This window comes from Thunnus maccoyii, chromosome 7 (genome assembly GCF_910596095.1).
Source record: "Thunnus maccoyii chromosome 7, fThuMac1.1, whole genome shotgun sequence".
NCBI classification, from domain to species: domain Eukaryota; kingdom Metazoa; phylum Chordata; class Actinopteri; order Scombriformes; family Scombridae; genus Thunnus; species Thunnus maccoyii.
Genome location: NC_056539.1, coordinates 18,562,650 through 18,590,240, shown reverse-complemented (window position 1 = coordinate 18,590,240; position 27,591 = coordinate 18,562,650). Strand labels below are relative to the sequence as shown.

The 27,591-nt window shown below is 40.8% G+C and overlaps 1 protein-coding gene across 1 annotated transcript in view; it reads right to left on the bottom strand.

The window, feature by feature from the left end:
• The window catches only part of ankrd13c (ankyrin repeat domain 13C), a 29,401-nt gene extending 2,405 nt beyond the window's left edge, over window positions 1–26,996 (bottom strand). Inside the window, exons 1-9 of the mRNA XM_042416090.1 lie at window positions 26,270–26,996; window positions 23,800–23,841; window positions 17,099–17,203; window positions 12,607–12,692; window positions 10,750–10,795; window positions 8,789–8,855; window positions 7,359–7,503; window positions 5,749–5,880; window positions 4,700–4,861 (exon numbers count right to left, since the gene is read on the bottom strand). Coding sequence (XP_042272024.1) covers window positions 4,700–4,861; window positions 5,749–5,880; window positions 7,359–7,503; window positions 8,789–8,855; window positions 10,750–10,795; window positions 12,607–12,692; window positions 17,099–17,203; window positions 23,800–23,841; window positions 26,270–26,672 — 1,188 coding nt within the window. The 5' untranslated portion in view covers window positions 26,673–26,996. The remainder of the gene's footprint in view (window positions 1–4,699; window positions 4,862–5,748; window positions 5,881–7,358; window positions 7,504–8,788; window positions 8,856–10,749; window positions 10,796–12,606; window positions 12,693–17,098; window positions 17,204–23,799; window positions 23,842–26,269) is intronic.
• Between the last annotated feature and the right edge of the window lie 595 nt (window positions 26,997–27,591).

Below are 27,591 nucleotides of genomic sequence, written 5' to 3'. Positions count from 1 at the left end.
TTTAAAAAAAAAAGGTTCACAGTGACATTGACAGCAGACAAAATGGGCTGTCAGTTGGTAAAAAAAAACTTCTAACACCTGCCAGTCTGACAGAAGTCATAGGAAGACCTCAGTTAAAAAAGTGCAATCTATTTTAACATTTTATTTTTATCACTTGACATGCAATGACATGCTCAGTTTACACCACTAGAGGGCCCCAATGCATCACTAAACTCAGTGACTCCTGTCTGGCCTATTCTGCTTCACACACAATGTATCTGAATTAAAATGCAGCTCAAATAACACTGACTGTACACCACTAAATATCTCTTGAGACAAATACATGAGACCTGATACCATTTCACAAGTGTACTTTGACCCACTTTTGTACATATTGCCCTGAACAGCAGCGTCTCTGCTCTTAATCCTTTCTGCATTCACACTTTACAGGTTTACAACACGGACACAGCAGTAAACAGTAAGAAAGAGAAGCAGTAAAAGAGAGGCAGCACCTTTTCCTTCATTTGTACAGATTATGAAGGAAAATGTTCGCTATGGTGGGAAATTTACCAACTGAGGACGAACAACTGGTTCTCTGGATGAAACTATTTCACCTTTTATTTTATTACTTTCTTTTTCAGTTTACTTTGTTTGCTGCCTCAAGACAACAAGAGGCATTTTGTAGTTTTATTTACATAAACAACACACCTACAGTGAAGAGCTGAAGGAATAGTCTAGGGAATAGTTGGAGACAAAAAGACAGAAGCATAGGAAAACAGACAACATGTACGATAAAAATAGTAAAATAACACTAATAAGCAGGAAAATGTTCAAGAATCAGAAAGGGTATATAATATATTTTATCACAGACAAAGCTTTAAGATAAAGTCCATGTAAGGACATACACTAAGATACTGAAAGATACATAATCAATTATAATTAAAAGCAGGATCAGTTTCACGAGCCTCACTGTTAGATTCACTTCCAGGTGTTTAAAGATGTGACATCTGGAACAAAACACCTGTTTAAACTTTACCTGTAATTCACTGAGTGAACTTCAAAACAATCATTCTAAATAATGTATAAATAAAATGCAGAATAGTCTGAAACTTTGTCTTTTTTTCTCTCTCTCTGCCTTTGCTCAGATTCACCTCTAGTGCCTCTGGGGTCAGGCCAATATCAGAACTAACTTTCCTGATCATTTTATCATCCACTGTGACTCTTCCAACAAGCAAAGCAACATCAAAGAGAGAACTGTCTCCAAAACAACCTGATAAAAACATGTTGGGAGTTTTCTCCTCACATCAGATAATGTGGAAAATTATCTGGACTCTGCCTTCTTAAATAAACCCCAAGTGTTCTCTGACAATGTCCGTTTATTTTCAGATTCTTACAATCTGTTGTTGTTGACCCTGACTTGCAGCTGGGATCATCCATCCTGTTTTTCCTAAAACTGACTTTCTCCTAAAATGAACTCCCAGCTCTTGGCAGTATCGAGGTTCAGAAGATTGGAATCACACCAGCTAACCTCTCTTTTGTAAGCCATGGTTAAATAAGGCAACTAGAGCAGAATAATCTGGAAAAATGGAGATGATGAGACACCTGATTGTGCCAGGACTCAGCCGTATGAAGTGTGAATAAAAATGGAGACAATATCTTTGCTTTCCTTCATTCCCGCCTACACTGCACTCTTCACAGAAATGTTTTGGTGTTTTCACCACCATGGACTGTGGCCTTGTAAAGTGCCCGCTCTCACACTATGTTTACCAGCTCTGGCGTGCTGTTATGACGAGGACAGAATACACACAGCTTGCGGAGGCCCTATCTGCTGGTATGCTGGCCCCGCCCCTCCATCAGTCCATGGCACCAGGGGTTTTAGGCTTCATCCGTGTGATCAATAGTGTCAAGCCCTGTTCGGAAGCCCCCCACGCTTCCCTGTGTCCACAGGCCAGCTTTCCCTCGCTGTGGTAAACACAGCTACGTCACAGCAGCTGGTTATTTTCCTCTCGCCCACTTCCATGTATAATTTTTCCACCGAGGTGGAGGCAGAAACCAGTGCCCACTAAAACACAGGCTTTTTTCACTTTAAACATGTGTGAGCACTGATTCAAATGACTGTAAATAGACTGACAAACAACAATGTGATGAGACAAAGCCCGACACAAAACAAGAGGGAGTCGACAAAAAACAACCGAGCAGTTAAAAAGCATCCATTGACTGTTTAGACGCTTTGTCCTCACTGTGTGACTGGCTTTATGCTTTATGTTTAGACAAGGGCTTGCTAAGCAAACTCTGGAACATACTGTAGTGAGGGGATGGCGGGCGGGAGAGTCGTCCCTGTGAACAAGGTGCAGCTCTGTAGCCTTCACCACTAGGTGGCAGTGCTGGGAGTCAAATCCATGCATAGTGGATGAGGAGGGGGGTAAGTCCTGTGTCACATACAACAGTGATTGGGACAAGTTTTCATTCTGGTCTCATGTCCGAAACTAATAAAACATCAAAAGGAACAACGGTGGCGAGTCAGACAGGAATTTTTCAATAAACCATGCAAAGTTGATTGATGGAGTCTGGCAGGAAGTCCATGCTGTTTCAACAAGATTTATCTCTGTACAGATATAGCCGTGAGTACTGTGAGGTTTATTTTGTCTCAGAGTCATGTCCTACCCCAAGGTTCCAGCGGGACAGGACAGTTTCAGGACTGGGCTGGTGGTTACGCTGCAGGTAGAACAGGATGTTTATGAACAGAGCAGGCAGTGCTCCGACTAGTTCTCATTTTTGCTAAGAAGTTCTTATCAGTAAGCCACACAGTAACTTAAAATATGCACTTTTGCTTGAGGTGTACAACTGCACTGTATAAGCCTTTTTTATGTAATTATACAGAGAAAAAAAACACAGATCCATGCTGTCTGTGAATATCTGTCCCAGTTAGTAGTCCAACATAAGGCAACTGAAAACTACACCAGTTCAATCTTTTTTGATGACTCACTATGTAACTTCATCATTAAATGAGAACCTGAGAGAAAATAAAACTTGAGAAGAGGACATGTAGATGAGGTAAATTGGAATAAATGCATGAAACTTGTAGAACTTGTACCTCACACTGAATAATCAGTCAGTAGTAGCTTTCAGTGCAGGAAGGCATAATGTCCAATCCATGGTGGATTGGACTGGTTCATTTTGATAAATACGCTTATTTGCTTTCTTTCAAAAATTTAGGTAAGAAGATCAATACCATTATAAGGCTACAGCCAGCAGCTGGTTAGCTTAGCATAAAGACTGGAAACAGCCAGCCTGCTTCTGTCCAAAGGTAACAAAGTCCACCTACCAGCTTAAGCTTTTTAATTAACACATTAGATCTAGCTTATTTCATCCATACCAAAAAAAAAGAAAGTTCTAACTACAAATTGTGGATTTCTTGGCCAGGCGCAGTGACTTCCTAGAGTCCACAGTGGTTGCCTGGCAACAAATAAACATATTTTCCAAAATGTCAAACTAAATCCTTTAAAATAAGTCAAAGTGACAAAAAAAATATTACAGGGTAATAAGTCAAAAATTATAGTATTTTTTTAACCTAAAGCAGACACCAAAGACAGAGTGCAGGAGTCAGTACTGCTTACTGACTCCTGCACTCTGTCTATGTTTTCCTCTAGGATATCAAGGTGGATGTCTGTTCTCATGTTATGTTACATTATCAATATGTAGTAGGATGGTTGTGAAGTGATGCTTGATGTTAGATGATAGCCTTAAAGGGGACCTATTATGCTTTTCCTTATTTTCAGTCATATATATAATATTACAATGTCGGTTGTTCATAATAAATGTGGTCAAATTGTCAAATAATGAGGTAAACATATGTAGAAGTAATCCCTGTGATCAAAAAGCACCGGCTATAGACTCCTCTGAACGCTCGGTTTCCATCGTTTTTTTCTACTTTCAGCTTGAGCCGACATCGGCTCATGACAGATTTGTTTATATGGTCATCTGCTTCACGCACAGCGTGAAGTCACTGCTCTGCTCTGATAACATCATGGCATTTTTCCATTGTTTTGGGGGAAGTCACACAGAGCCATGACTCAAGTCGAGCTGGCACGCTATGGTGTTTTTCCATTGCATAGCACGTAAATATAAAGTAAAATATGTAGTTTTCTTGTTGGAGGTGTGCTGGTCATCTGCAGATTTTCATCAAACATCATCACTGTGGCTGTTTCTGCTTGTACTATTCCTCCCTGCATTATTTCTAACTGATCCGCTGAACAAATAGCTCCAAATATGTCCATATCTTGTTGTGTCGACTGATTTTTAGTGCCGCTAACAAAGCTCTGCTAATTTGATGAGGAACATTTTTCATTTCCTGTAAATTCTTCACAATAAAAGTCTCCCATTATTTAGTCATTTAAAAGCTTTGAATATGAAGCAGTAAAGCAGGGAATGTTGGGTTTTCATCAGCGGTAACATAACATGACTGATACGGCTGCCCCTCAGCAGGCTCCTGGAAAACTGGCCAGTCAGAACAGAGTGGGCTCTTTGAAAAAGGGGGCCTTAAAAAGACAGGAGCTAAGACTGCCTGTTAAGAGACAGAGGCTGAACTGAGTGGCTGCATAAAGGGCCAGTATAAGATAAATAAGGATTTTTTTGAACTGTGAATCATGCAAAACTACTCTATTGCATCACCTTCCTGAAATGACAAGTGGCCACCATCCAGATTCGAAACCCGACTCACCTCAAAGTTTTGCTCAATGAGGTTTCCTCCTTTGCTCAGACTCTCCATGATGGCTTTGTTCCTCAAGATGTCCTCCTCGCTCAGATGCTCCCGTCTCTTCCTGGACTCAAGCATCAGGCCATTCACAGAGTAGAAATCTGCCAGAAAGTTTCCCACGCGCTCCTGGAGATAGAAGAAACAGAAAAGTCCCTCCTGCTCAGTCACCAATTTCCCTTTTAACACGTGTCAAAAAGACAAAGGAGTGAGAGGACAGAAAGCAATACCCACATAACTCATTCACTGCTTCCGTGACCCCTACCCTGTCTGTGTTGTTTTTAACCTTGAGCCTATCACCTGTGGTTCCTTCCTGGGGTTATCACTACTGTTCCTCTGATTTATTTACTGTCTTTCCTGCTTGGTATGGGAGATGTAGCACAGGAAATATCATCAAGAAAATGGAGGTCTATGGTATTGAATAACTGAACTGTATTTCCCAAACAAGAATCATATTTGGACAGATAATATGAAGACAAATAGAAACAACATTTACATATCCAGCATAAAACACATAATATCAAGAATTTATTATTCTTATTAATGTAAGTGTGCAGAGATCCATGAGATTTCTGTGGCTTTCCATAAGACAGTGCAGGGTCAGAGCATGTCCATCATCTTTAAATATTGAATCCCTTTTCATTTGTCTATGTTGTGTTTAGGTCAGAAAAGGTCAACAGTCTGGTTTCCTTTAACATAGACCAGCTGAAAACCAACATATACTGAAAGTGATGTGTACATGTGTAAAATACATTCATATATATATATATATATATATATATATATATATATATATATATATCTGTGTTATGATCCATGTGTAATGTTAACCTCCTATTTCCTGCCTTTCCCTGAGAATTTATCAAATTCCCAAACTTTCCCCGTCTGGAACACACCACTCAAGCCACTCAAAATTCCAGAAATTCCACTGCCAGGTGAACACCCAGAGCCATGTTTCTAAAAGGATTAATAATATCCTGATACCAACAATCACAACTACAACAGCTGACACCAACCGTCTTGTCCTCTCTGAACAGCCAGCCAGTCTGTGCCCTGGAGAAGGTAATGGACTTGGTGGAGAGCGTGGCTGAGTACACATCGCTGCTCATCAGAATGTCCACTTCCTCCTCTGTCTCCATCTCCGACTCCTGAGAATACAGATCAGAGGCGTCAACACAGACTTGGAAATATGACATCTAAAACAGTGCCGGACATGCTGCTTTATTTCCATGAGGCACGCAAACAATAATAACAAGCCATGAGAACAGGCTGCAAAGCACGCATGTAATCAGGCTTTCAACATCAGACAGAGCAGAGATACAATTTTACTAGCAGTTAGCTTGGATTGTAAATTCACACAGCGGATGCTTTCTATTTTTTAGCATTTTTTTCCCCAGAGGACTGTTTTTCAGCAACAGTATGAGTGATTTCAGTGTTAGTATTTTTGCAGTTAACTATATGTTTAAAATTGAGCATCTCAGTTAAGGCTTACCAGCTTGTGGCATTTGTACGGTATTAATTCTCCACCAACAACGTGATAACAAATCCAAACTGTTAACTATTATTGGGAACAAATCATAGTTTTGTGTTTTGGTCCATCCAACACAATGGTTTAGACCAAGATACCTTAAACCTACTTAAATTTTCATGGTCCACAGAGGCAAGCTGCAAGTGATATTGCTAACCCCACTGACCTTTTATCTAGCTCTTCCCTGAGGTCAGGTTTTCCCACTTGTACAGATAAAATTATTGTAATGGGAACATTTCTGTATGTCATTTACTGAAAACATTCGTGCTCGCCAAGGTATCATGGACCTTGTTAATGATCATATGGTTTTAAAGTCCAACTGAAATCACATTTAATCTTCCTTCTTTGCAAAAATGTCAAAAAATAATGACAACATGTTTTTCAATTATTCAATTCAATTATTAGAATAAAGAAAAAAAGTATTTGAAAAAATATCAGAAATGGCAGGCTACCAGTGTAACATTGTAAGGAACAGAGAGAAAAAGTAAGCAAACTGCTGTAGCTACAAGTCATGGACAGACACTGTGTTGCCAACAGTGACTTTGAAGAGCAGTGACCAAACCAGCATCTAACGGGACCAAAGTGACATTTTTAAGTATGTTAACATGCTGTTTAATGTGCTGCAGCTAAGCAGATGAGAAGGAGCAAGGAAGCTAATGTGGGTTGTTGTTGATAGTCTGTGGCTCTTGTGTTGTGTAGCAGGATGCTATCAGGCTCAGTGTGACCATCTGCTCTGCCTATGATCGAATGCCACGTTATTGCTTTGTGCAATATTTTATTTGCTGTATCAAAATGACGTCTTCAGCTATGTAAGCAGATGATGGAATGGTATATTATCAAAATAATGCAAACTAGGGGGCTCCATCATGAAATCAAAAAAATTTAAATATACATTTCTCCCTTTTTCGTTTCTTATTTTTTTCTCGAAGGCGGACACAGGACAAGTGATTTACAGAGCAGATATGTACGCAGTAGTAGACAAATAAAGGAAGCTTAATTTCAATTGGACTTTAAATATTGTGGGCTGTAATAAACATAACAATCTGAAGGTCTTTGTCTTTCAGTCTTGCTTTACATATCAGATTGTGTGTCACATACCTCGTGGTGTATCCGCTGGTAGACTTTCTGTTCATTGTCCAAAACAACAAAAGACTCGGAGGGGATGGCATTGCCGTTGAAGATGAAACTGAGGTCACCACGCTGACACTTCATATCCGTGAAGTCTATGAGGGTGGTGTCCAACCTACACACAGACACACACATATGCACATACACAGAGCAGATGGAGTGTAACTTCAGATAAATGAAAGGAGAAGACAGTCAAACAAGAAAAAGGAAACAAAGGTAAACTGTGGCCACAGACAAGCAGCGTCAAAAACTGTGATGTATGTCACCCCTTTGCTTTGAAAGTTTAGATACAGTGTGTATGGTAATCAGTGCCACCAGAGACACAACACATTTCAAGATTTTTTTTTTTTACTTAGTCAAAGTGGGTAGTCCTAGAATGAGGCATGACAGCAAAGAGAATAACTGATCTATGAAGACCAGACACAAAATGGAAAGTGCTATGGGTAGGTATGACAGCACTGACGCACTGTAACACTAGAATGTAAATGAACTTGCTGTGACAGTGTTTTTTCTTTCACTCTCTCTGTCTCCCTGCAATTCCGGGATAATAAGAGGGCATTTTGAATACCAAATTAGACAGCCAGGAGCAGTTTCAGAGAATAATGACAAGCTCCACATCAAGGCTATCTTGCACAGGAACAGCACACAGAGACACAGACACACTCTTATGTACTGAATTCTTCAAATAGATGTAATATGTTATGATACTCAGAGGTTTCTATATTTGGGTATGTGCTGGATACAGGCTGCCCTAGTTTGTCTAACATATAACACTATAAAAACTGTATAAAAAAAAAAAAAATTGTTAATGTACTGTATGTGCATGTGTCATAGCTATGTGAGCTAAACCTCAAGGTTGTTGAATGCTGCCTAGTGTTAGCTTTTTGCCTACAAGGCCATGAAACAAGCAAAGTGGATTCCCGCAGTAGATTCATTGTTGTGACTGCTTGTCAACATGCGTCAGAGTGTGACGAATTTCTGCTGACGCTCTTTGTAAGTGAGCTAGGCAGCACTTTAGACTCTACAGTAACTCTCCTTCTATGGAGCTCTGATTCGAACTGATGCAGAGAAGTAATAGATCTGCTTCTGCTTCCTCATAGTCCCCGGCACTGATTTCACACTCTAGTTAACCAGACTAGGATGAGAAAAAGAAAGGGGAGGTAGAGATTGAGCAAAACGCTGTTGTGTGCAGCACAAGATGACAAATAAACCGGTAAGCCTTAAAAGTAACAAAGTGCCTCAATAAAGAGGTTTTCTCTGGGTTTCCATATGGTTTTCTTTTTTCACTTTGACATAAAAATTACAAAATATATTGATACAATGCAGATAGAATTGCATTTCCTTGTCTTTAAACATCACACATTTTATTTGAATGCATTACATTTGTTGACAAGACTTGCCTGATGTTGAGACCCTGCTTGTAGATCTTACACGCATCTGAAGGCAGGATTCTGGAGAGCAAAGGCACTGCAACATGAAATGATAAGTACATGTGAAACAACGGCCTGGAAGTGCCTAAATTTAGAAAGCACACTTCAAAGCTTCAGTAGCATATAGCACTGTAGACTAGAGGGCTATATAACGTGTAGCTGTGTAGCTAAATATTTAATACCTTGCAGGCATCGCCAGGTTAAGTAACTGAAAGCAAGAAACTTCCTTTGCCGCTCCGCCATTGCACAACTCAAGACACAAGACAAAGGGGTTTTAATAGTCCAAAATGATTCTGTCAATGACTGTATTAAGAAAAAGCTGTTAGAAAATCAAGTGGAGCAGAGTACCACATGTAGTCTAAACAGGCCTGGAGGGGTACCGAGCCAGAAATCCCTCTGACGTGAGCATATATCCATGAGACTGTGGTGGTTTAAACCGGATTCTCCTCTAAGGACATAAATCAGAGATTTCAGCTTACTACCCTACAAATATAGGGTAGTTTTTAGATGTATGTCAGTACATCAAAATCTTTTTTTTTTTTTTACAAAATTTCCCATTACAATTACACTGTTATGCAACTAGTTTACATTTACTTACTATCATCCATTACATAATCTTGTCCACCTTGTCAATAATTCACAAAGACACAGTGAATACACAGAAGTCAGTTCTGGCTCACACTCTGAGACTGAACTTGTACAGACTAAGCAAATGCTTCAACACCAGTATCTGTGTATACATTTAGTCAGTCAACTGTCATACTTGTTATATATGTTATTACCAAATATCACTGACATAATCATAAAGGAAGCACATCCACACTGGAAGATGGTGTGTCAGTTCATGTCCAGCAGGAGGACTGTTGACAAGGTAAACACCTTGTGCCACAGTGGCTACAGGCTGACAAACACTCACTAACCAGACAGGCACTGACAGATGAGTCACATGTTCCTGTAACACATCCCTCTATTTGTGTAAACCCTTAGGCTGCATTCACACCAAATCAGACAATGCGGCACCTTCCTGCAGGTTTGTGTGGAGGTGTGAGCGTATTTATTTGTGCTTTAGAAAGTAACCACCGTGAAACAGTTAGAAAATAACGTTTTATTTCTCTGATTCACTGCTTTGTTCTCGCTACCGACGCTGCCTCTCTTCATTCACTCTCTAGCTTGCTCGACCACCACTGCTCTCTCTCTCTCTCTCTCTCATGCTCTCAGCTTGCTCACACTCTCTCTCTCTGTTTCTCTCGTCTTTTTTTTAAAATGAGTCAGGAAGCCAACAACAAAGTCAACAAGTAAACAAAGTTCTTCCCGTGGGCGTCTTCGACTGGCTTACGTGATTGGCCACAGCATGACATCAGATTGCATTTCGGCAAAAGTTAACTCTGGTTCTCTTCATTTTAGCAATTGCATGTTATTGAGGAGAAAGCGGAGGCTACATGCATACTATATACACCGTATTTCCTCCGGAGCATTCAGAGCAAAGGATAAAGTTTTAAACTTTTAAACCGAGCAAGGCCAAGTGAAGAGGGATTACTATTTTTTATTTATTTATTTTTATTATTATTAATATTTTTTTTTTTTTTTTAAATTGAGCAAATGCTTCTCAACATTTTTCTGTCTAAACTAAACATAAGTGAAATTTATAATGAAATGAAATGAAACATTCTATTATTGACGGACATTATCAAAGGCAAACTAAATGTAGAAAGATAGGGCTGGCAGTAGCAGCGCTGCAGCAGCAATGCTGTCTGTGTGAACACCACATGCGTGCGAGCTGCAGCAGTTCAGCAGCCGCCAAGGTAGGCGGTGTGGCCCGGGTTTTACTGAGGACACATGGTGATTTTCCAAAGTGGATAATGTCTGTGAAACAAAGATGTTTTCTGTCAGCCTCACTATTATAAGACAGCAGATGGTGGAACTTGACTCACCCCAACTTTGGAAGTCCCAGTGAAGCTCCAAGTAAAAGTCTCCAAGCTGCAAATGGAGATAAAGAAAATTCAATTACACATAAAACTACAGGGGTGGAAAAGGTGGAGATAGGCAGCTATTCATGATAAAAATGCTATATATTTGATAGTGGCAAAAGGTGTTTTTTGGGTAACCAGGAATAAATCATGTTGGAAAAAGGTTAACACACAATAAACCAGACAACCTTGCAGAATAAAAATTGGAATTGTGTGCCAAAGCTTTTCAGTTTAAATGGACCTGATTAAACATGAGCTTCCGACTCATCCACAACAAATCATGCCTGACTGCCACAACTCAATAAAGCCTAATTGTCCTCTGAGGTATGAAGCTGGGATCTACTGAACTCATCGTCACCAGTGGTGGTCTCAACCCATCCTTCAGTAATGATGTCACGCTGGTGGGGGATCATCAGTTTTGTGAGCTTTTATAATCTCTGAGAGACAATGACGCAGAAAAAAATCATCTCTGATATTCCAGCCTCATCATCCAGGGACGATCACATCATGTCACATCAAACACAGACTGTCAAGACACTTTACAGTTTACATTTAATCCTGAGGACAGACAGCCACTAAACCAGACCTTTGTTAAGTGACCTGTTTAAGCACAATTAAAGGACCAGTGTGCAGGATTTAGTGGCATCTAACAGTGAGGTTGCAGAGTGCAAACTAACTGAATACCCCTCCCCTCACCCTCCCCTTCCAAGTGTGTGGGAGAACCTACAGTGGCCGCAAAACTTGTGAAAAACACGAAAGGCCTTCTCTAGAGCCAGAGTGTGGTTTGTTCGTTCTGGGCTACTGTAGAAACATGGCGGTGCAACAAGGCGGCCTCTGTGGAAGGGGACCCACTCCCTATCTAGATATACAGGGCTCATTCTAAGGGTAACAAAATTTTCGGGTGATTATACACTAATTAAAACATACTTATGAATATTATATTCCATTTCTGCCAAGTCCGTTGATGCCTCTAAATTCTACATACTGCACCTTTAAAAATACACAGGGTATTAAGATAGTTTGCCTCTTTTGGTCTTGTATTTGCCCATCTGCTTAGTTGCTCCCTGACTCTCTTGTGGGGGTGGTGTTGCTACACAGAACTGGAAGCTAAAAATCGCCAGATGCTTACGCCTCCATAACATCATGGTATGAAGCTACAACTAGTCAGAAAGTCTCCTCATGAAAAGCATGTATGTCAGCCTGTGCAAATATTTACACGTGTGTGTATGTGATTAATTAGTGACATCATACAAGGCAGACAACCACAAGAATGGCAGAAGGATAATTGTGGCTCTGAACAACATGTCTGTTAGTAGTTACATGTTTACAGTTTGTTTGTGTGTGTATGTGTGTATATACATGTGATGTCATACCAGGCTGCAACACAAGCACTGTGAGGCTTCATTTAGCCTTAAACAACACATCTTTGACTCTGGACAGCTGATAATGTGCTTGTGTGTCCCTTCTGGCACTACTTTGTTGTGGCAACAGTTATTTGCGGAGGGGAGGAGAGGAGAGGAGAGGAGAGGAGAGGAGAGGAGAGGAAAGGAGAGGAGAGGAGAGGAGAGGAGAGGAGAGGAGAGGAGAGGAGAGGAGAGGAGAGGAGAGAGATGAGCAGTGAAGTACACAGAAGATGTATTTTCAGCTCAGAAAAGAAAGAGATGGGACAATGAACCATGAGAGAAAAGAGGAGATAAAAAGAAGATAAGAGCAGAATGAAAAGTAAGAAGATCTGATGACCAGAAAAAAACAAACGACCTTAAGATGACAGGAGCGGCACAATTAGAGAACAGAGCAGACAACTAAGTAAGGACTACGTACTTCTTTCAGGGCTTTCAGCAGCTTTGGCCTTTTGTCCTCCACACTCTCCCTGGACTGTTGCTTAAGCTTCCTCAGCAGCGCCGTGACTAAAAGACACAGAAACAAAGAGAAAAAGAGAGATTAAGAGAGACACACGTGAGACCAAAACCATCAACAACCAAGTAGTAAATTGTTGTGTGTATAAAGCTCTGGATGAAGAGCTTCTTGTGAAGAAATATGAAAACCGCATGTAGTAGATTTATTCACAATATTCAACAACAAATTTCTCCACGACGCAGGTGTGTCATTGTGAGGTTGTTACACCTCACACATTGTTACACCTGTGTGAACGTACTGTAGGTCAGCACCATTATATCAGGAACAGTTTTTTTAATGCAAATCCCACCAACATTAGACCTGCTAAAAGAACACACGGTTTACAGTAACAATGGCATCTGGTTCAGAGACACCCTGGCTTCCTGGGGCCAGATGACGCTCCCAGCAGCATTGGACCAATCCTGGCACACACACGTCTGCAGGGATAACGTTCCAGGAAGTTCAAAGGGAACAAGCCTGAGAGATACACAGCTGCCAGCTAATGAGCTGCGCCTATAACCTCCTTAATGACCTGGGGGAGAGGCATTCTCGCAGGAGACTTCTAACCATGACAGTCTGATTAACAAGCATTCACAGCTCTTTAGCCCATTGGCTGCAGGAGACTTGCTCTTGTTTACGCAAGAAGCTTAAGAGAAAAAAGGATCCACACCCAACTAGCCAGCATTTGTTTAAATGTTATTTGCCATTTATAAGGGAGTGGTAGCATCAGTTGCTCGTAGACATAATTGTGGTGCTTTGATGAAGCCAGAAGAGGATTAAATGACAATATGACTGTGCCATGTATGAAGTCATGGAAACAGTAATAAAATTATTCAAACGTGGCAACACAGACCGCCCTACATTTAAAGGAGCAGCAGATACAATAGGACTAAAGGCAATAGTGGACATATGGCATAATCATTAGCCTAACTATCTCATGTGCTCTCATACCTCCATGTGGTTAGTCAACATACACAAACATGTTGTTCATATTGTCTAACTGGTGTTCTTCATGAGCCCGCACAGAGGGGGGCAGGGCTCGATGATACGACTAAGCCAAATGAGAGCACAGACACGTAACACACGCACATGCACATAACTACACATGCACAAATTGTCACAGACACAGCTGCAGGACGAGGGTGTCTTTGCGGCCCGGCTGCTTAATGAGTGTGGACAAGCTCTGGATGGGGTTCCTCCTGATCCTCGCCGCCTCTCAGCGGGACAAGGAAAGGAGTACAGTCTCACCATCTGGCCACGGACCACCCAGCCAATGCAGACAGAGAACCCGACACAGACCGCTTCAATGCTAAACCAAAGTGACTCTCCATGCTGGCGCTAATTCACCCAGATACTGATTAGGGCACTTTTCTGGCATTAATTAGGTGAGCGATCCTAGCAATTTCACCTCCACGCTGATGAAAAGAGACAGAGTTTGGACAATGTTGGGTGAACAGGCTTTACATCACCACAAACTGCTACTATTCAACAATTAGTCCTTGGATCTAACTGGACAACTGCTGCTGGCAGGTCTCCAGGAATCTGAGAACAGTCAATATTGACACAGGTATGCTGTGGAGTCACTGTGGTAGAAGCAGGCAGGCAGCAGTAAACAGGCTTATGTGCATATAGTTTCAAATATCTTTAACTTGTTGAGGTGTGGTCAATTATTATTACTTTACAAGACATAAAAAGCCACATTTACACACCACATGCAGCATAAGTAGCTGTTAATGTCTGCTGTGTTCAAAATGTCTGTATAAATGTATCGGGGAGGAAAAAAATATTTTGTGAAGCTTTAGCGTGGAGGATCCAACCCTTTCCAGACATCGATGTCCTCCATTATTCTTTAACACAGACCACAATCTGCTCTAATATTTTTGTAGGAGGTGTTACAGCATTTTAAAAAGGAATATAATTGCACTTTGTTACTTCTACCTAGCTAAACTCAAACTGAACTTTTCAGCAGCCAGCCTCAGGTCTGGTTCTTTATTCAACAGCCAACTACCAAGCCCATTACTGTCTGCCACCCACATGGAGAAGCAGTCCCCCCCCCACCGTCTAATAAACACCAACATGACTGTGGCGGCCTTTAAACGAGCTCCTGAAGCTGACTCAGCTCATAATGAATAACTGCTCTGCAGAGTTCTGCTGGGATAACCCTGTGAAAGACTTCACATTCATTGCCCTGAGTAGGAAAAATAGTCACAGTTTCCTTTAGTACCTTTCTCCTCTGATGTCATCACGGCAGTCGGGTAAAATTATGTATATAGAAGAGGCCAAGTGTGATTGTTTGCACAACGTGCAGACTCAGCCGTTTCCTGAGTCAGATGTTGTAGCTGAGCTGTCACAACAGAGGCCCTGTCCTGTACTTTGGAGCGACATTAGAGAACTGAAGGAGGTGAAGAGGGTTAAATATCAACAACTGACTCTTCTCTTTGCTTTGGTGCAACACAAGCTCTTGTCTCCTAATACTTGTCTGCTGATTCGGATGATCAGCAGACTGACCTACTGCACTTGTCTGATCTCTTAAATCAGCAGACATAAACAGACGGTCCTCTGCAAACTCCTCTCCCAGGCCCGGATCTGGGAGGCGCAGTTATAGTCTTGCTGAATTTGCTTTTTCCCAGAATACCACTGCATAAAAGTCTGTGAATCTCTCTTAGTTTGGCTTCTCACCTGGTGCAAATATGGTGATTCTACAAGGCAATAGGGGCACCAAACAACCTCCAATGAGATTTTTTTCACAGTGTTTGACTGTGAGATGTATTTGAAAGCTCTGACAAGGCTTGTAAATTAGACTGAGTTGAGATTGTTTTGTTTCACATATTGATCCAAGGTCAAAAATGAACTTCCATGGTACTTCTACAGTGTTATACAACCATATAATAAGACTACATTACATTCATTTTTTTGTTATAAAGTACTGTAATTTTCTCTTTACTTTTTTACCATTCAGCATGTATGAATGCAGCAAGCAAGTGAATAGGAATTGTAGCAGCAGCTAGAAGAGGTAAGGTGTTGTAAGCGTTGAGATAAAGTGGTGTTAAGGAGTTCATTAGAGGCTTCGGTCAATAAAGACACTTGTATCTGCTGGGAAGGTATGGTAAGTGGTATTAGAGAGTGGCATTAGAGGATGCAGTCAATGGGGACACTTTATGTTGCTTCTCTGTATGATTGAAGAAAGATGCCCAAACTGTTCATTCAAAGAAAGCTCATTTTTCCTGCCATTCATCTTGATTGTAGCTTCATTGCAAATGTCTCCATGTGATATCACAGCATCTGTTTTTGTCAGTTACCGCAAAAAATATGGCGGACACACCACCAAACTAAGTGGTTAACATTTACTATTCTTAACAGCATCGGCGGCCTGCACAGCGGTGATGTGCTACCCTGTCAGCTAACATCCTGAAGTATTTTAGACAACGAAAGGACAGGCAATGATGACACTGTTGAAAGAGCACAAAGGTTTTTTTTAAGTTTACTGAATTAGAGGAGTTGCCTGGAGGAAATCTTTCCTCTCCTGCTTTTTTAAATTCTTTTACTCGCTTAAATATAGGCCTAGTATTTCCTTGTACCTGTGATATGCCAATAAAAGCTGATAACATGGGCTCTTCAACATCTTGGCATGGCTTTAGTTTTGTAGCAGTACTGAAGTGTTGAAGTTCAGTATGACACATTCTTATTTAGTATCTCAATGCCTCCAAAAGCTCCACCACATAGAGCGAAACCTCAGGTCTTCCTGTTCTCATTATCAACACATCAACAGCTTTAAATAGATAATTTACAAAATGCACCGATCAAGTAAAAATAGATTTATCGAAATACTATATGGCCTCACAAATGTCAAATACAAAGAGGATGGAAATGAAGTGAAATGAAGCACTATGAATACAATTAAGTAAATACTCACTACCGAACATTCATTATTCAATTATTCAAACTTGGAACGCCAGTGTTGAGAAATTGTATTTGGTCACTAGTAATAGTGGATGTGTTCAAATCAAGATATTACTCCTAAAAAATTCTGAAAATTTCAGAGCTTTGGAGCATGGGCGAAACATGGGCGGAAAATGGGTGAGACTGGGGGCTTGGGCATAATCAGCCTATGAGGAGAGAGAAAAACCTCTAATGAATTGCTTTTCATCGGGGCACAAAAGCCAGAGGGCCTTGAGGAATGTCCCCACTATCACGGGGACAAAGGAGGCAGGCCAGCGTCATGGTCTCGCTGGGAGGCAGCAGTGTGGAAGAATGTGCAGAGGCAATTGTTGATTTGCATCTGTTGATCAGACTTTTTTCTCAGTTACCACACAGGAAAACCCAAAACTGAAACTCTGTTGATGCCACATTGTTTTCAGTGAGTTGGCTGACCAACATCATCGCACCATGACCACCAGCGCCAGTCACGGATACTCACTCATCTGTCGGTCTCCATAACTAATGGCCTCTGCAAGGGGGCTCCATCCCTGAGCGTTCTTCACCTTCACTGGTGCATTGTGGGCCAGCAGCAGATGGGCACACTCTGCAAGAGGAACAGACAGACAGACAAATAGACCGATAATTACTTAAATGATGAAAACTTTATTTGTATTGCACTGGCATTGTAGAGAATCACAGCTAAGATAAATTAATTACAAGACAGCTCAGGTTTATTAAAGGTTACAATAGCTGAGATACAACGATAATCTTACTTATTTGTGCTTTAAAACAGAACAAAACAAACCAGGTAAACAGGTAACCAGTGAATCAATATCAATATATTTTTCACTAAATAAAGAGAGTAATAATAATATTAATTAATTCCACCCAGAAGCTTAATTAGTTTATCAGTGCAAAACAACACTCTGCATATGATGGACAGATGGACATACAGAGAGATGTGACATTTAGCAAAAATGACCGTTATTAAAGGGAAAAAACGCCAATGGATAAATAAGTTTATGACTGTCCTCACTTGTCTGTTTGATGATCTTTTCTGGTGCTACATGTCTACTACACAGACTGGATGCAAACTGCCCACCCAAAACTCTCATAACAACAAATGTAACGGAGTTATTTTATTTAGGCTACTATAAAGGGCTTTAGTAAGTTGATACTGAGTTAACATTTCATATCTCCCATCAGCTGTTTCCTGTCAGGAGCCCTGATGTTGCTATGGCGACATTAAATTCATACTCAGAGCCCCATCATCAAACAGACAAAAAGCCTTAGAAACTAATTTTAACTCCAGGCTAATACTGTCTTCTAGAGGAGAACCAACCCGAAATAGAGGTCTTACACTTTTACTAGCTTGACTTTTTCTTCTGTGCTGCCTGTTTCTGCTCAAATGCTGCTGCTTTTTGTTCAATCTGATGCATTTATGACAATCGTATATGAGCGCTGCAGTAAATTCTGATGCAAGTGTGGGGTGATGGCTATAATGAAACAAATTGAAGATGTTTTTTCATAGCATCAAAAGGACGATTTAAATATATTCCTGGTTTTATGAAGGGACAGATTGTGTGTGGGATTGAAATGATAGCTGACCCATTAACCAAAGGGCCATATGGGACCTACAGTTATACAAGACTGTATCCTACTTTAGAATCTCTACTGCTAGAGAACGGGGAGTCAAACTTCACAAAAGACATCCCCTGGTATTATGTAGAGTAACCCTCAGAGCTGTGCTTGTGTTCCAGCAACGGGAAAACAGCCAAAAAGCCTCATCCCTGCTCTATGGCGAGATCAGCAGTAAGTGCGGTACAAAATCCCTCCACTCTCTGGGCAGCCTGTCAACAAACTACAGCCAGCCAAAAATGAAGCCTGTTGTTCCGGCTCAGCTGTCAGTTTTGTCGTGACATCATTCATTATAATGTTGGCGCCTGTACAGCTCTGTCTCAGCGCTGAGCAGGAGCAGTCACAGTCCTGTGAGCAGCAAGCAGCCCAAATGCAAAGCATAAGCTAAGCGGAGCTGCTAACAGTCGCTGCCGCTGAGTGGATATGTAGGGCTCGCACTCGATGGGGCAGGGACTTGGGCTTTATTACAGTTGTCTGACCGGCTTTTTCAGTGAGCATTTAGGCTGACAAAAGCTGCATAGATGCTCTCAATACAGTCTGTCTTTCATTGCAAGCCTTTGAGTTAACCCTGTTAGTCATCTGCACAAATTCAAACCGGTTATTGCTCTCATGTTCAGACTTGTTTCTCCGCTAGACATCCGTACGGCCGCTGTTATAAAAACCTGCCTCGCAGAGCCAACCTGGTGTCCAAACTAAACCTGTGAGATGAAAAGAATGACTTCTACCATTTGAAAATAGAAAGTAACACATAGGAACATTGTCACACGGTCAAAAATACCACATCACCTCTCTGATCTACATACACACTATGTTTTATTAACAAGAAAGAGGCCAGGGTGTCATACATTTTTTATGACAAAGAGAAATACATCCTGAGACGCTTCCTAATTAAACATATTAACCATACAACAAAGAGGAGCGTGGCTATCCTGAGAGTGTAGTTGCGGAAATATAAAAAGGCATTTTATGACCGTACCTAAAGCATTCAGGCTGTCTTCTGTTTTTTAAAACACATTATCATTAAACACTGCACTGCTGGCTTCAAGGTGGAAGGCACGGCAAAGAGAATCAAAATGAACAAAGACAGGCCACTGGGAAGTCATTGTGTTCACACCAGGGGAGCAGCTGTACTTCAAAGACTTGGCCCATTACTAGTCTGTATGCGTGAATTCTCATTATATTTCTGTGACGCGATCTGCATGTTAAATGCTGAATAAGGGCTGGACCATATCGATATTGTGACAGTATTGTAGGGATGACTATTGGTGCTTTCACAAAATATTTACACAATTTTGAGATTTTTGATAAATAATCATCAGTAATGTGGATATAATGAGTAAGGAGGTAAAGTAAAATAATAGAACAGCTAGAACAGTCTGGTAAGTTCAGAAAATTACATCACTTCACTGTAATAAAGCCTTTAAAACCAGGAAAAAGACAACACTTGTGCCATACCACGATGTTATGATATCCAAAATCTAAGATGATATCTAGTCTCATATCACGATATCGATATCAATATACGGCCCAGCCCTACGCTGAATACTGTCAAAAGGCTGACCACTTCAGACAGATTGACTGATATGGCCCATATTGCATGCTTTAATCAAATACGGAAGCGGCTTTGGCACCAGGGTGGCTGTAACTGCAGAGTGGCACACAAAGAGCCTCCCATCTGCAAACAAAACAGCAAACCTCTGTGTTTATGCATTAGTCTAATCTGTGCCTGGGCTCAGGGATGCAGCAGCTGATAGCAGAGGTTAACGCCGAGAAAATACTGGCGGCCAAGTGCTTGCTGTCTGACGTAAGCCATTCCCCAGAGCCTTTGACCTATATATCACCCTGCTAAATCCAATGATTGTGTAATAATAATAAAAAACATTTAGAAGATATACATTACATAACCATCGAGAGAACAGTCACGCCATGTGTCCTGAGCTGCAGAACTGCTAGCTTCTGGTCTGGCTTTTGGCGTTTTCCGGTACAAGCGGTAGACTGTGCCTGGCTTTGAGAATAAACTGATATTCACAAAAAGCTCTGTCTGGGATTTTCAGTTTCAAATTTTTGAACTACTGGTTTATGTAAACAGTGTCACAGCTCTTGTCAATCAGATGTAATTGTCTTTTTAATAACCATCTATTAATTGTTAGATACAAGGGTATCTAACATTAATTTAATTATCAGTTTATCTGCAGATTATTTACTCGATTCAGTGATCAATTATTTTGTCTACAAAATGTCCATCATCATTCCCCAGAGCTTGAGGAGACATATTCATTGCTTGTTTTGTCCAACTAACAAATATATTCCGTTTACTGAATAAATATCAAAATATGGCTTCACATATATGGCAAAATCCTCACATTTCAGAGGTTAGAATCACAGAATATTTGGTATTTTTGCTTAAAAAGTGACTGAAACAATTGAACGACTATCAGTCAACAGTTGCCAATTAGCAGTTAAGACACTGACCACAAAGCGCAACATCCATGAGTTGTCTAACTGGGGACCTTTGTTGCATCCCCATCTCTCTTTCCTCACATTTCCTGTCACTACTCTACTGCCGACTAACCAACATAGGTGTAAAAATGCCCAAACAAGTTGTTTTTTGTTTAGTCTAACTGATTCATTGACTAGTTGTTTCAGCTCTGTATCATACAGTTATAATATGAAGTCAAATACAGCTCTGATGGTGTTTTCTTTTTATTTTCCTTGCAGGAAGTTGGCAACGAAACAACAAGAAACAGCTGCTGGGTATTCATTTGAATCAAATCAAAGATGGCTGCCTCAATACATTAATATTTAGCCTATAAAACATTAGCCATGGTTTGCTGTCTGATTCGATCCGATATGCAGTTGTAAAAGTATTGATGAAGAGAAGTCTCCCTGTGGGTTGATTGCATGTGCAGGAGCTGTACAAAGATCTTGCTCAAGTCGCATACAAACCAAACAGAAGAATGAGGGAGGCAGAGCAGGCTGGAGAAATAAAGTGCTAATCTAATGCTACACTATGTGCAGTGGCTACAGATGGTGCATTTGTCAAGAGGCTCTGTGGGCAGTTAAAACCCCAACCATCCCACTCTGATCGACTTTGAGTGCATCTATAAAATTACTTTTTTTTGCTCACTTCCTCGCCATCGATCACACACACTCAGCAACCAAATCAAACAGGAGTTGGAAGAATCACACTGTCACAGTCTCTGAGGCAAAGCTGAAAACTATTGAATGTCACTCTTTCACGTTATGATTTTTTCCCTGACTAAAACCTATGCCGATGTACATAATGAGACTCTGAGTTCCTCCTCTCTCTATTTGACGAGCAGATCCTTTTTTTAGTGATGACCTGATAACATGTGCTTGATGTGTGCTGTTTCAGAGGAAGTAACCCGGACAGACCAGCACATTGGCTCCAAACATTCACTAGGTTGTTAGATTTTATCTCTGAAACCAATTTAAATTATTATAGATTTTATCTTCATAGCCATGGGAACACATATCACAACCGCTGGACAAAAAGAAACGTTTTTTCTGTCCTTTAAGAAGACATGACAAGAAACAGGAACAGAAAAATGGCTTCATCTTGTACCTCGGACAGCAGTGTCAGCCTAAAACTGGGTGTGAAATTTGGTATTTAGAGTACTGCAAGTTTCTATTTCCAGAGAATGCAACACTGTTGCTCGTACTGAGTCAGAGAGTGACGTGTTGTGGCATATTTACTCATTGGAAAAATTCACTGTTGTACAATCACATGTGCATCACTGATGTATGACATTCAATGGGCAGGTTTCTGATATTTGTTCTGTCATTTATTTGGGTTCTTCAGTTACTGATTTCCCACTTTTTCAAACATTTGTTTTGACATCCCCCAGAGAAAAAGTATAGTAGTAATATAAGTGATAACAACAGAGATAGCATTTCATACAAGACTGAATATATGGGGATTAAAAAGGATGTCTTGATGCACCAAATTTGTACAAGAGCTGTTGTATCTCATATAATTTGTGTGTGTTAATTTAGCCTTGCATCTGTAGTGAGTGTGAAACTATGCTCCTCTCTCAGTATTACACTTACTACCAGTTGCAAATCTATAAATACAGTTATGGTAGCGGAAGCTGAACTACGGTATGTTCCGTCTTGGCTGTTTTTAGTGATATAATTGATCTCTCTTCTTTTTCTCTAGAAAGGAGAGATACAGTTGTACAGATTTCCACCTGTCCATCTGTTAAAGCTTAAATCTAAAAGACTCCTGACATGCATCACTTTCATTACTAGTCTGGTCAACACGCACACACAAGGCTATATACACAAACAAAGCCTCTTGTCCTTTCCATCCCAACAAGGCAGCCACACCCAGACTATGATCTCATGTCGTAGCCTTCAGCCTGTCTGGCCTGAGCATCTCTGGAGGAAAGGGCAGCCACTCAGGCAAGAGATTGGCAACCTCATTAGCACAATCAATTCCATAGCGTCCCATCCGCCACTACACTTCGGCACTCCACTCGGCTGAATTACCAATAGGCAGTGGCAGGGCCTACACTCTGGCGACAGGAATTGAACTTTGCAAATGTGAAATCAATTGGAACCTGTGCTCCAACGACAGACAGTACACAAATGGGAACAAGCGGAACGAGTAACCCTATCCTTGAATTGTTCGCCAGGAGCCTGCTGCGAAAAAAAAGGGGAATTAATTTTTCAATAGCATGTTCTGCAGTCTCCTTGCGAAATTAAATGTAAGCATCGACTCACAAAGGGGCAGCGCGTAAATATTTTATGCACATGCTTTCAGTCCAGCCAGTGCGATTCAGCTGAAAACAAAATAATGTAAAAACCGCTATAAAGCCTTGATACAGTACATCGTGACACATCCACCTTGTACTCCATCACCACCATGTTATTCTAGGGCGTGTTACATAAATACACAACTTGTTTGACGTTAACATTTCCATGATTTGTTAGGGAAACTACTCAGAAAACAGATGATATAGTTGTCCCAGCATCATTTTGCGCCTCCTCTTTTGCACTACTGATTCAAACTGACTGAAATAATTATAAAAATAACAAAGTAACCTCTTCAGCACAGCATGAGAGACTCCAGCTGAAAACTAATAATAGCATCTTAAGTAAATATCATGAAAGCTGAAAATGACACCTCTTCTCTCAACTCATTACCTCCTTTGCCAGATTCAAACTGTTATTCTCTGAGCCGTCAGAAATGCATCAATCAGAAAAAGAGACTTGAGCCGCTGAAAGGATCCTATTTCTTGCAGTGTCATCATTATCTAATCCCCACTAATTAAATATGTTGTAATATTCTCTGCGAAGGAGAGCATGTCCGTAAGAAAGGCAGAAAATTATTTTTCCTGCTCAATCCAGATAATTAGCCGGGCGCAAGATCCATAAACATAACCTCTTTATTCATGCATGAGCATCTTGACAGGCAAATAAACTGAAATATACACAAACAAAATACATACAGGCCCCAAACAGTGATTCATTTAGAAAGCCCAAGAGACAGGCACCAAAAATAAACCACTTGGAGAAGCATTTTTTAACATTACTCACCTTTGTGCCCCATCATAACAGCGAGATGCAGCGGTGTGTTTCCTGAAAAAAGGGAGAAAAACAGAATTTGTGGGCAGCGTTTAGTAACCACAATATGAAATTAGAGTCCATGATAAGCACCTTTTTCTTTTGGACTGTCGCACTTTGGGTTAATTAGGTGTTTAAATAGGGAGGACTAACCCACTAAATTCCAAATGATATGGTAAGTATATGCCTATTGTGTGTTCTCCTAGCATGACAAGCAATATAACAGGCTATTAACCTACTGCACCTCCAAAACAAGCTTTTAACAGGCAGGCACATGGCTTGTTCACAGATATGAATGATTAGGGTTGCTACACTAGAAATGCATTCAGGGAAAATAATATTTGCGTCAACTGTGGAGAAGCACCAGTTTTCTTCCCAGGATGTGAAATGTGCCTCATAAGCAATGGAGAATCCGTCAAGAGGAGGACAAACTGCCCGGTCAGCTCCTTCGAGCTCCTCTTCCAGGGGGAAGAGAGGGCAAGCATCCAGAGTAAAGAGGGCCTGCCTCGTAGAAGCCCTGATGATGGGGAAAATACAAGCAGGACATCGGCTAGCGGTCCCACTGGATGCAATGATAAACTGCAAAGATAGAGTGTCATAGACACCAACAGCCAGTTCTCAAGTTCAAGTTTAAGTGACTGAATCTCTACCTGGAGCAGTGAATGGGCCAGTTCACTTAAATCACTAAATATTCTCTCATCTTCCACTGGTGGTATCCAGCCGTGCAGATAGTTTTCTCTGTTGACGTTTTTAAATATGCATCTCTTAGGTTTCTGCTGTCAACCCAATTCAACGGAGATAAATAGAATATGTTTTTTATTACTCAAAGCTTTGACTTAACAGCAAAGCGTCTTTCCAGAAATAATGTCCTGCTTACCACAGACCTCAGTGTAAACAGTTTTCATTGGGAATATTTTGTTGGTAGAAAGTGGTAAAAATGTTGTAGTGCTGAAACCATTTCTTGATTTATCAATTAGTCATTCAACAACTTTGATAATAAATTAATTGTTGTAAGTCAGGGAAGCTTGTTCCAGCTTCTCAAATATGAGACTTTATGCTTTTTCTCTATTTTATATCATTGAAAATGGAATATCTTACGGTTTTTGACAGTTGGTCAGATAAAAAAAAGCACTTAGAAAACATTTTATAGATGCTGATTAATTTAAAAAAAGAAAAAGTCCAATTAAAACAATAATAATATGAATCAATAGTTGCAGCTCTTGTACATTGGATGGCTCAAAACATCAGACCATAATACCAGTATTATCTGGATGGTTTGATACAACTACATGTATTTAGCAAAGTTTGTTTCTGTGATTTGTGAACTGACCTCTTAAAAGCGCATCAGTGCTTTTTTTACCATTAATTGTTAGGGCCAATGAAAATAATAATATGAAGAACAGAGCTGTAAATCATTGCTCTTGCACTGGCTGTTAATCCGAGAGTAAACAAGTTAACTGCTTTTAACTGACATCATGTGACAGTTGGGCTTCAGCCTGTATCCAGTGGTAGCTGAACTAATGTGTGAGTAAACACAAACTGCTACCACTGAGCCATAACAACCCTTATCAAGGCAGGCAGAACCTTTGAAAAATACAGGTTCAAGTTCCACCACCAGAGGCAAACGTCCTGCCTGACCCTTGTAGTAATACACCTTGTCAACACTTTGATTTGAAGACAGACCGCATTCCAGCTCTGACACTGAGCACAAATACAGGCTGTCTTTTGTTTCGGCACATGAACCGGAACAAAATAATCTGGTTGTTTTGTGAGTGTGGGAGGGTTTCTTTGGAAACACTGCTGTTATCTGAGCAGACTTTGCCCTGCAGAATAGGTGCTATCAATCTGGGAGTCCCAATGTTTTGCAATGGGCCCTCAGCACTCCATGCACTATTCACATCTTTGCACTATTTGTATCCTGTTTACAGTTCACGGAAACGGTTTATAGACATTCCTTGTGTATCTTTCTGACGACTGTTGTGTTGTATTGTGTGTGAATACATTGAGAGCCACTAAGCCAGAGTCAAATTCCTTATATGTGTAAACATACTTGGCCAATACAGATAAAGATGATTCTTATCACATCAACTATGTCGAGTGTTTATCCCAAGATGACATACCTGAGCAGGTTTTTGTGACCAATTTCACTGCTCTGTAGATGGGAAAAGGCACTAAAGCTTCTGATCAACAATCAATCTTACACACCTTTTGTAATGTTGACATGAAGGAGCAGGCTTTGAAGTTATTGAAGGGGGGGGTGAACATTTGGGAATCAGTTTTAAGTTAGGGTGCAGGCCTCGGCAGGGAGAAGCCTCGCCTATCTTCAGTGCTGCTGGAGACTGATGGCCTATTATCTCAAACTAAGCTTCACTGGACCTTGAAATTGGTAGATCAAGATGGGTTTTGGAGGGATCCTAATGTGATAAGCAGCTGCTAGACTCACCATGGACGTCTTTCTGAGCGATATTCTGCGTCCGTATGAGCGAAGACAGGCGTCGGACATCTCCTTTAAACACACATTCGTGTACCGGAAAGTCCTGCCCGGTTCGGATAATGGGGTTTTTGTTGTTGTCATCGATGACATCCGATGTGGACAGTGTGTTCGTGTTGGCATTAATCTGCGACTGTTGGTTCTGCTGCTGTTGTTGCTGTTGTTGCTGCTGCTGCTGTGTGGATGCCGACTTGTTTAACTTGTGGTTGCTGAAGATTTTACTCGCTCTGCTCTTGTTGTTCGTCTTGGAGGCGGCGAACGTCCCGGTTGCAGCCTCTTCGTCCGGCTCCAGTAAATCCTCGTCCTTGCTCGGCCTGTGGTCCTTGCGCAGGGAGCGGACCTTCTCTCCGGTCATTTTCTAAACAGCTGACGTTACCGGAGCAGAGGGTGTCGTCGCTGACGATGACCCTCCGGGCGAACTGATGCGATTCGCCAGTTGGAAGTCTTCACGCAAACACTGGGAATTGCACAACATGAAAAACACTTAATCCTCCACCGGACAAGGCAAAAACGGCACTTCGTTCTTGGACGAACAACTACCAGCTCTCGTTCAGTGGTTAATTACAAAAACAAACTGCTCACTTTCCTCCTATCGCCCCAAACTGCCGCTCGTTGCTGCACAACATAAGCAGCTCCCGTTGAGTAGTACGGAAGATTCGGCTGATGTCTTCCGCCTCGTAGTATCGCGAGAGTTCAGGGGAGGTTATTAACGGTCATTAACTACCACTCGTACAACCCACAGTACTAGTACTTTATTGAAGTACAGAATTGAGGTACTCAATAATAAGTGCTCACATATTTTATACTTAAATATTGTACATTTTACCCCCATTAACAATTATTCCACAGCTATAAGTCAAGTCAATTTTAGTTAGTTGTATAGCACTTTTCATATACAATGGCAGTTCAAGGTGCTTCACGTTTGCATAAAAGTCATTGATCACCATGATAAAATAGTTTAAGAATACAGAAATATAACAATTAAAATGAACACCATATCAAGCACACACATACACACACCCACACACACATAAATAATAATAGTAAAATTAAAAAATAGAAAGACAACTGTTGTCCAGTTGCACACACACATACACACATGCACAAAGTAACTGAAGCTCCCTCTGAGGACTTGGATCTTATTCTGGGTACCATTAGATGACAACTGCCAGATGACCTAAGGGGTCTGGTTGGACTGTAGTCAGTCAGCAGGTCAGTATATAATAACTACTTACTTTGCCAACATACAATATGATAATTTTATAAAACATTTT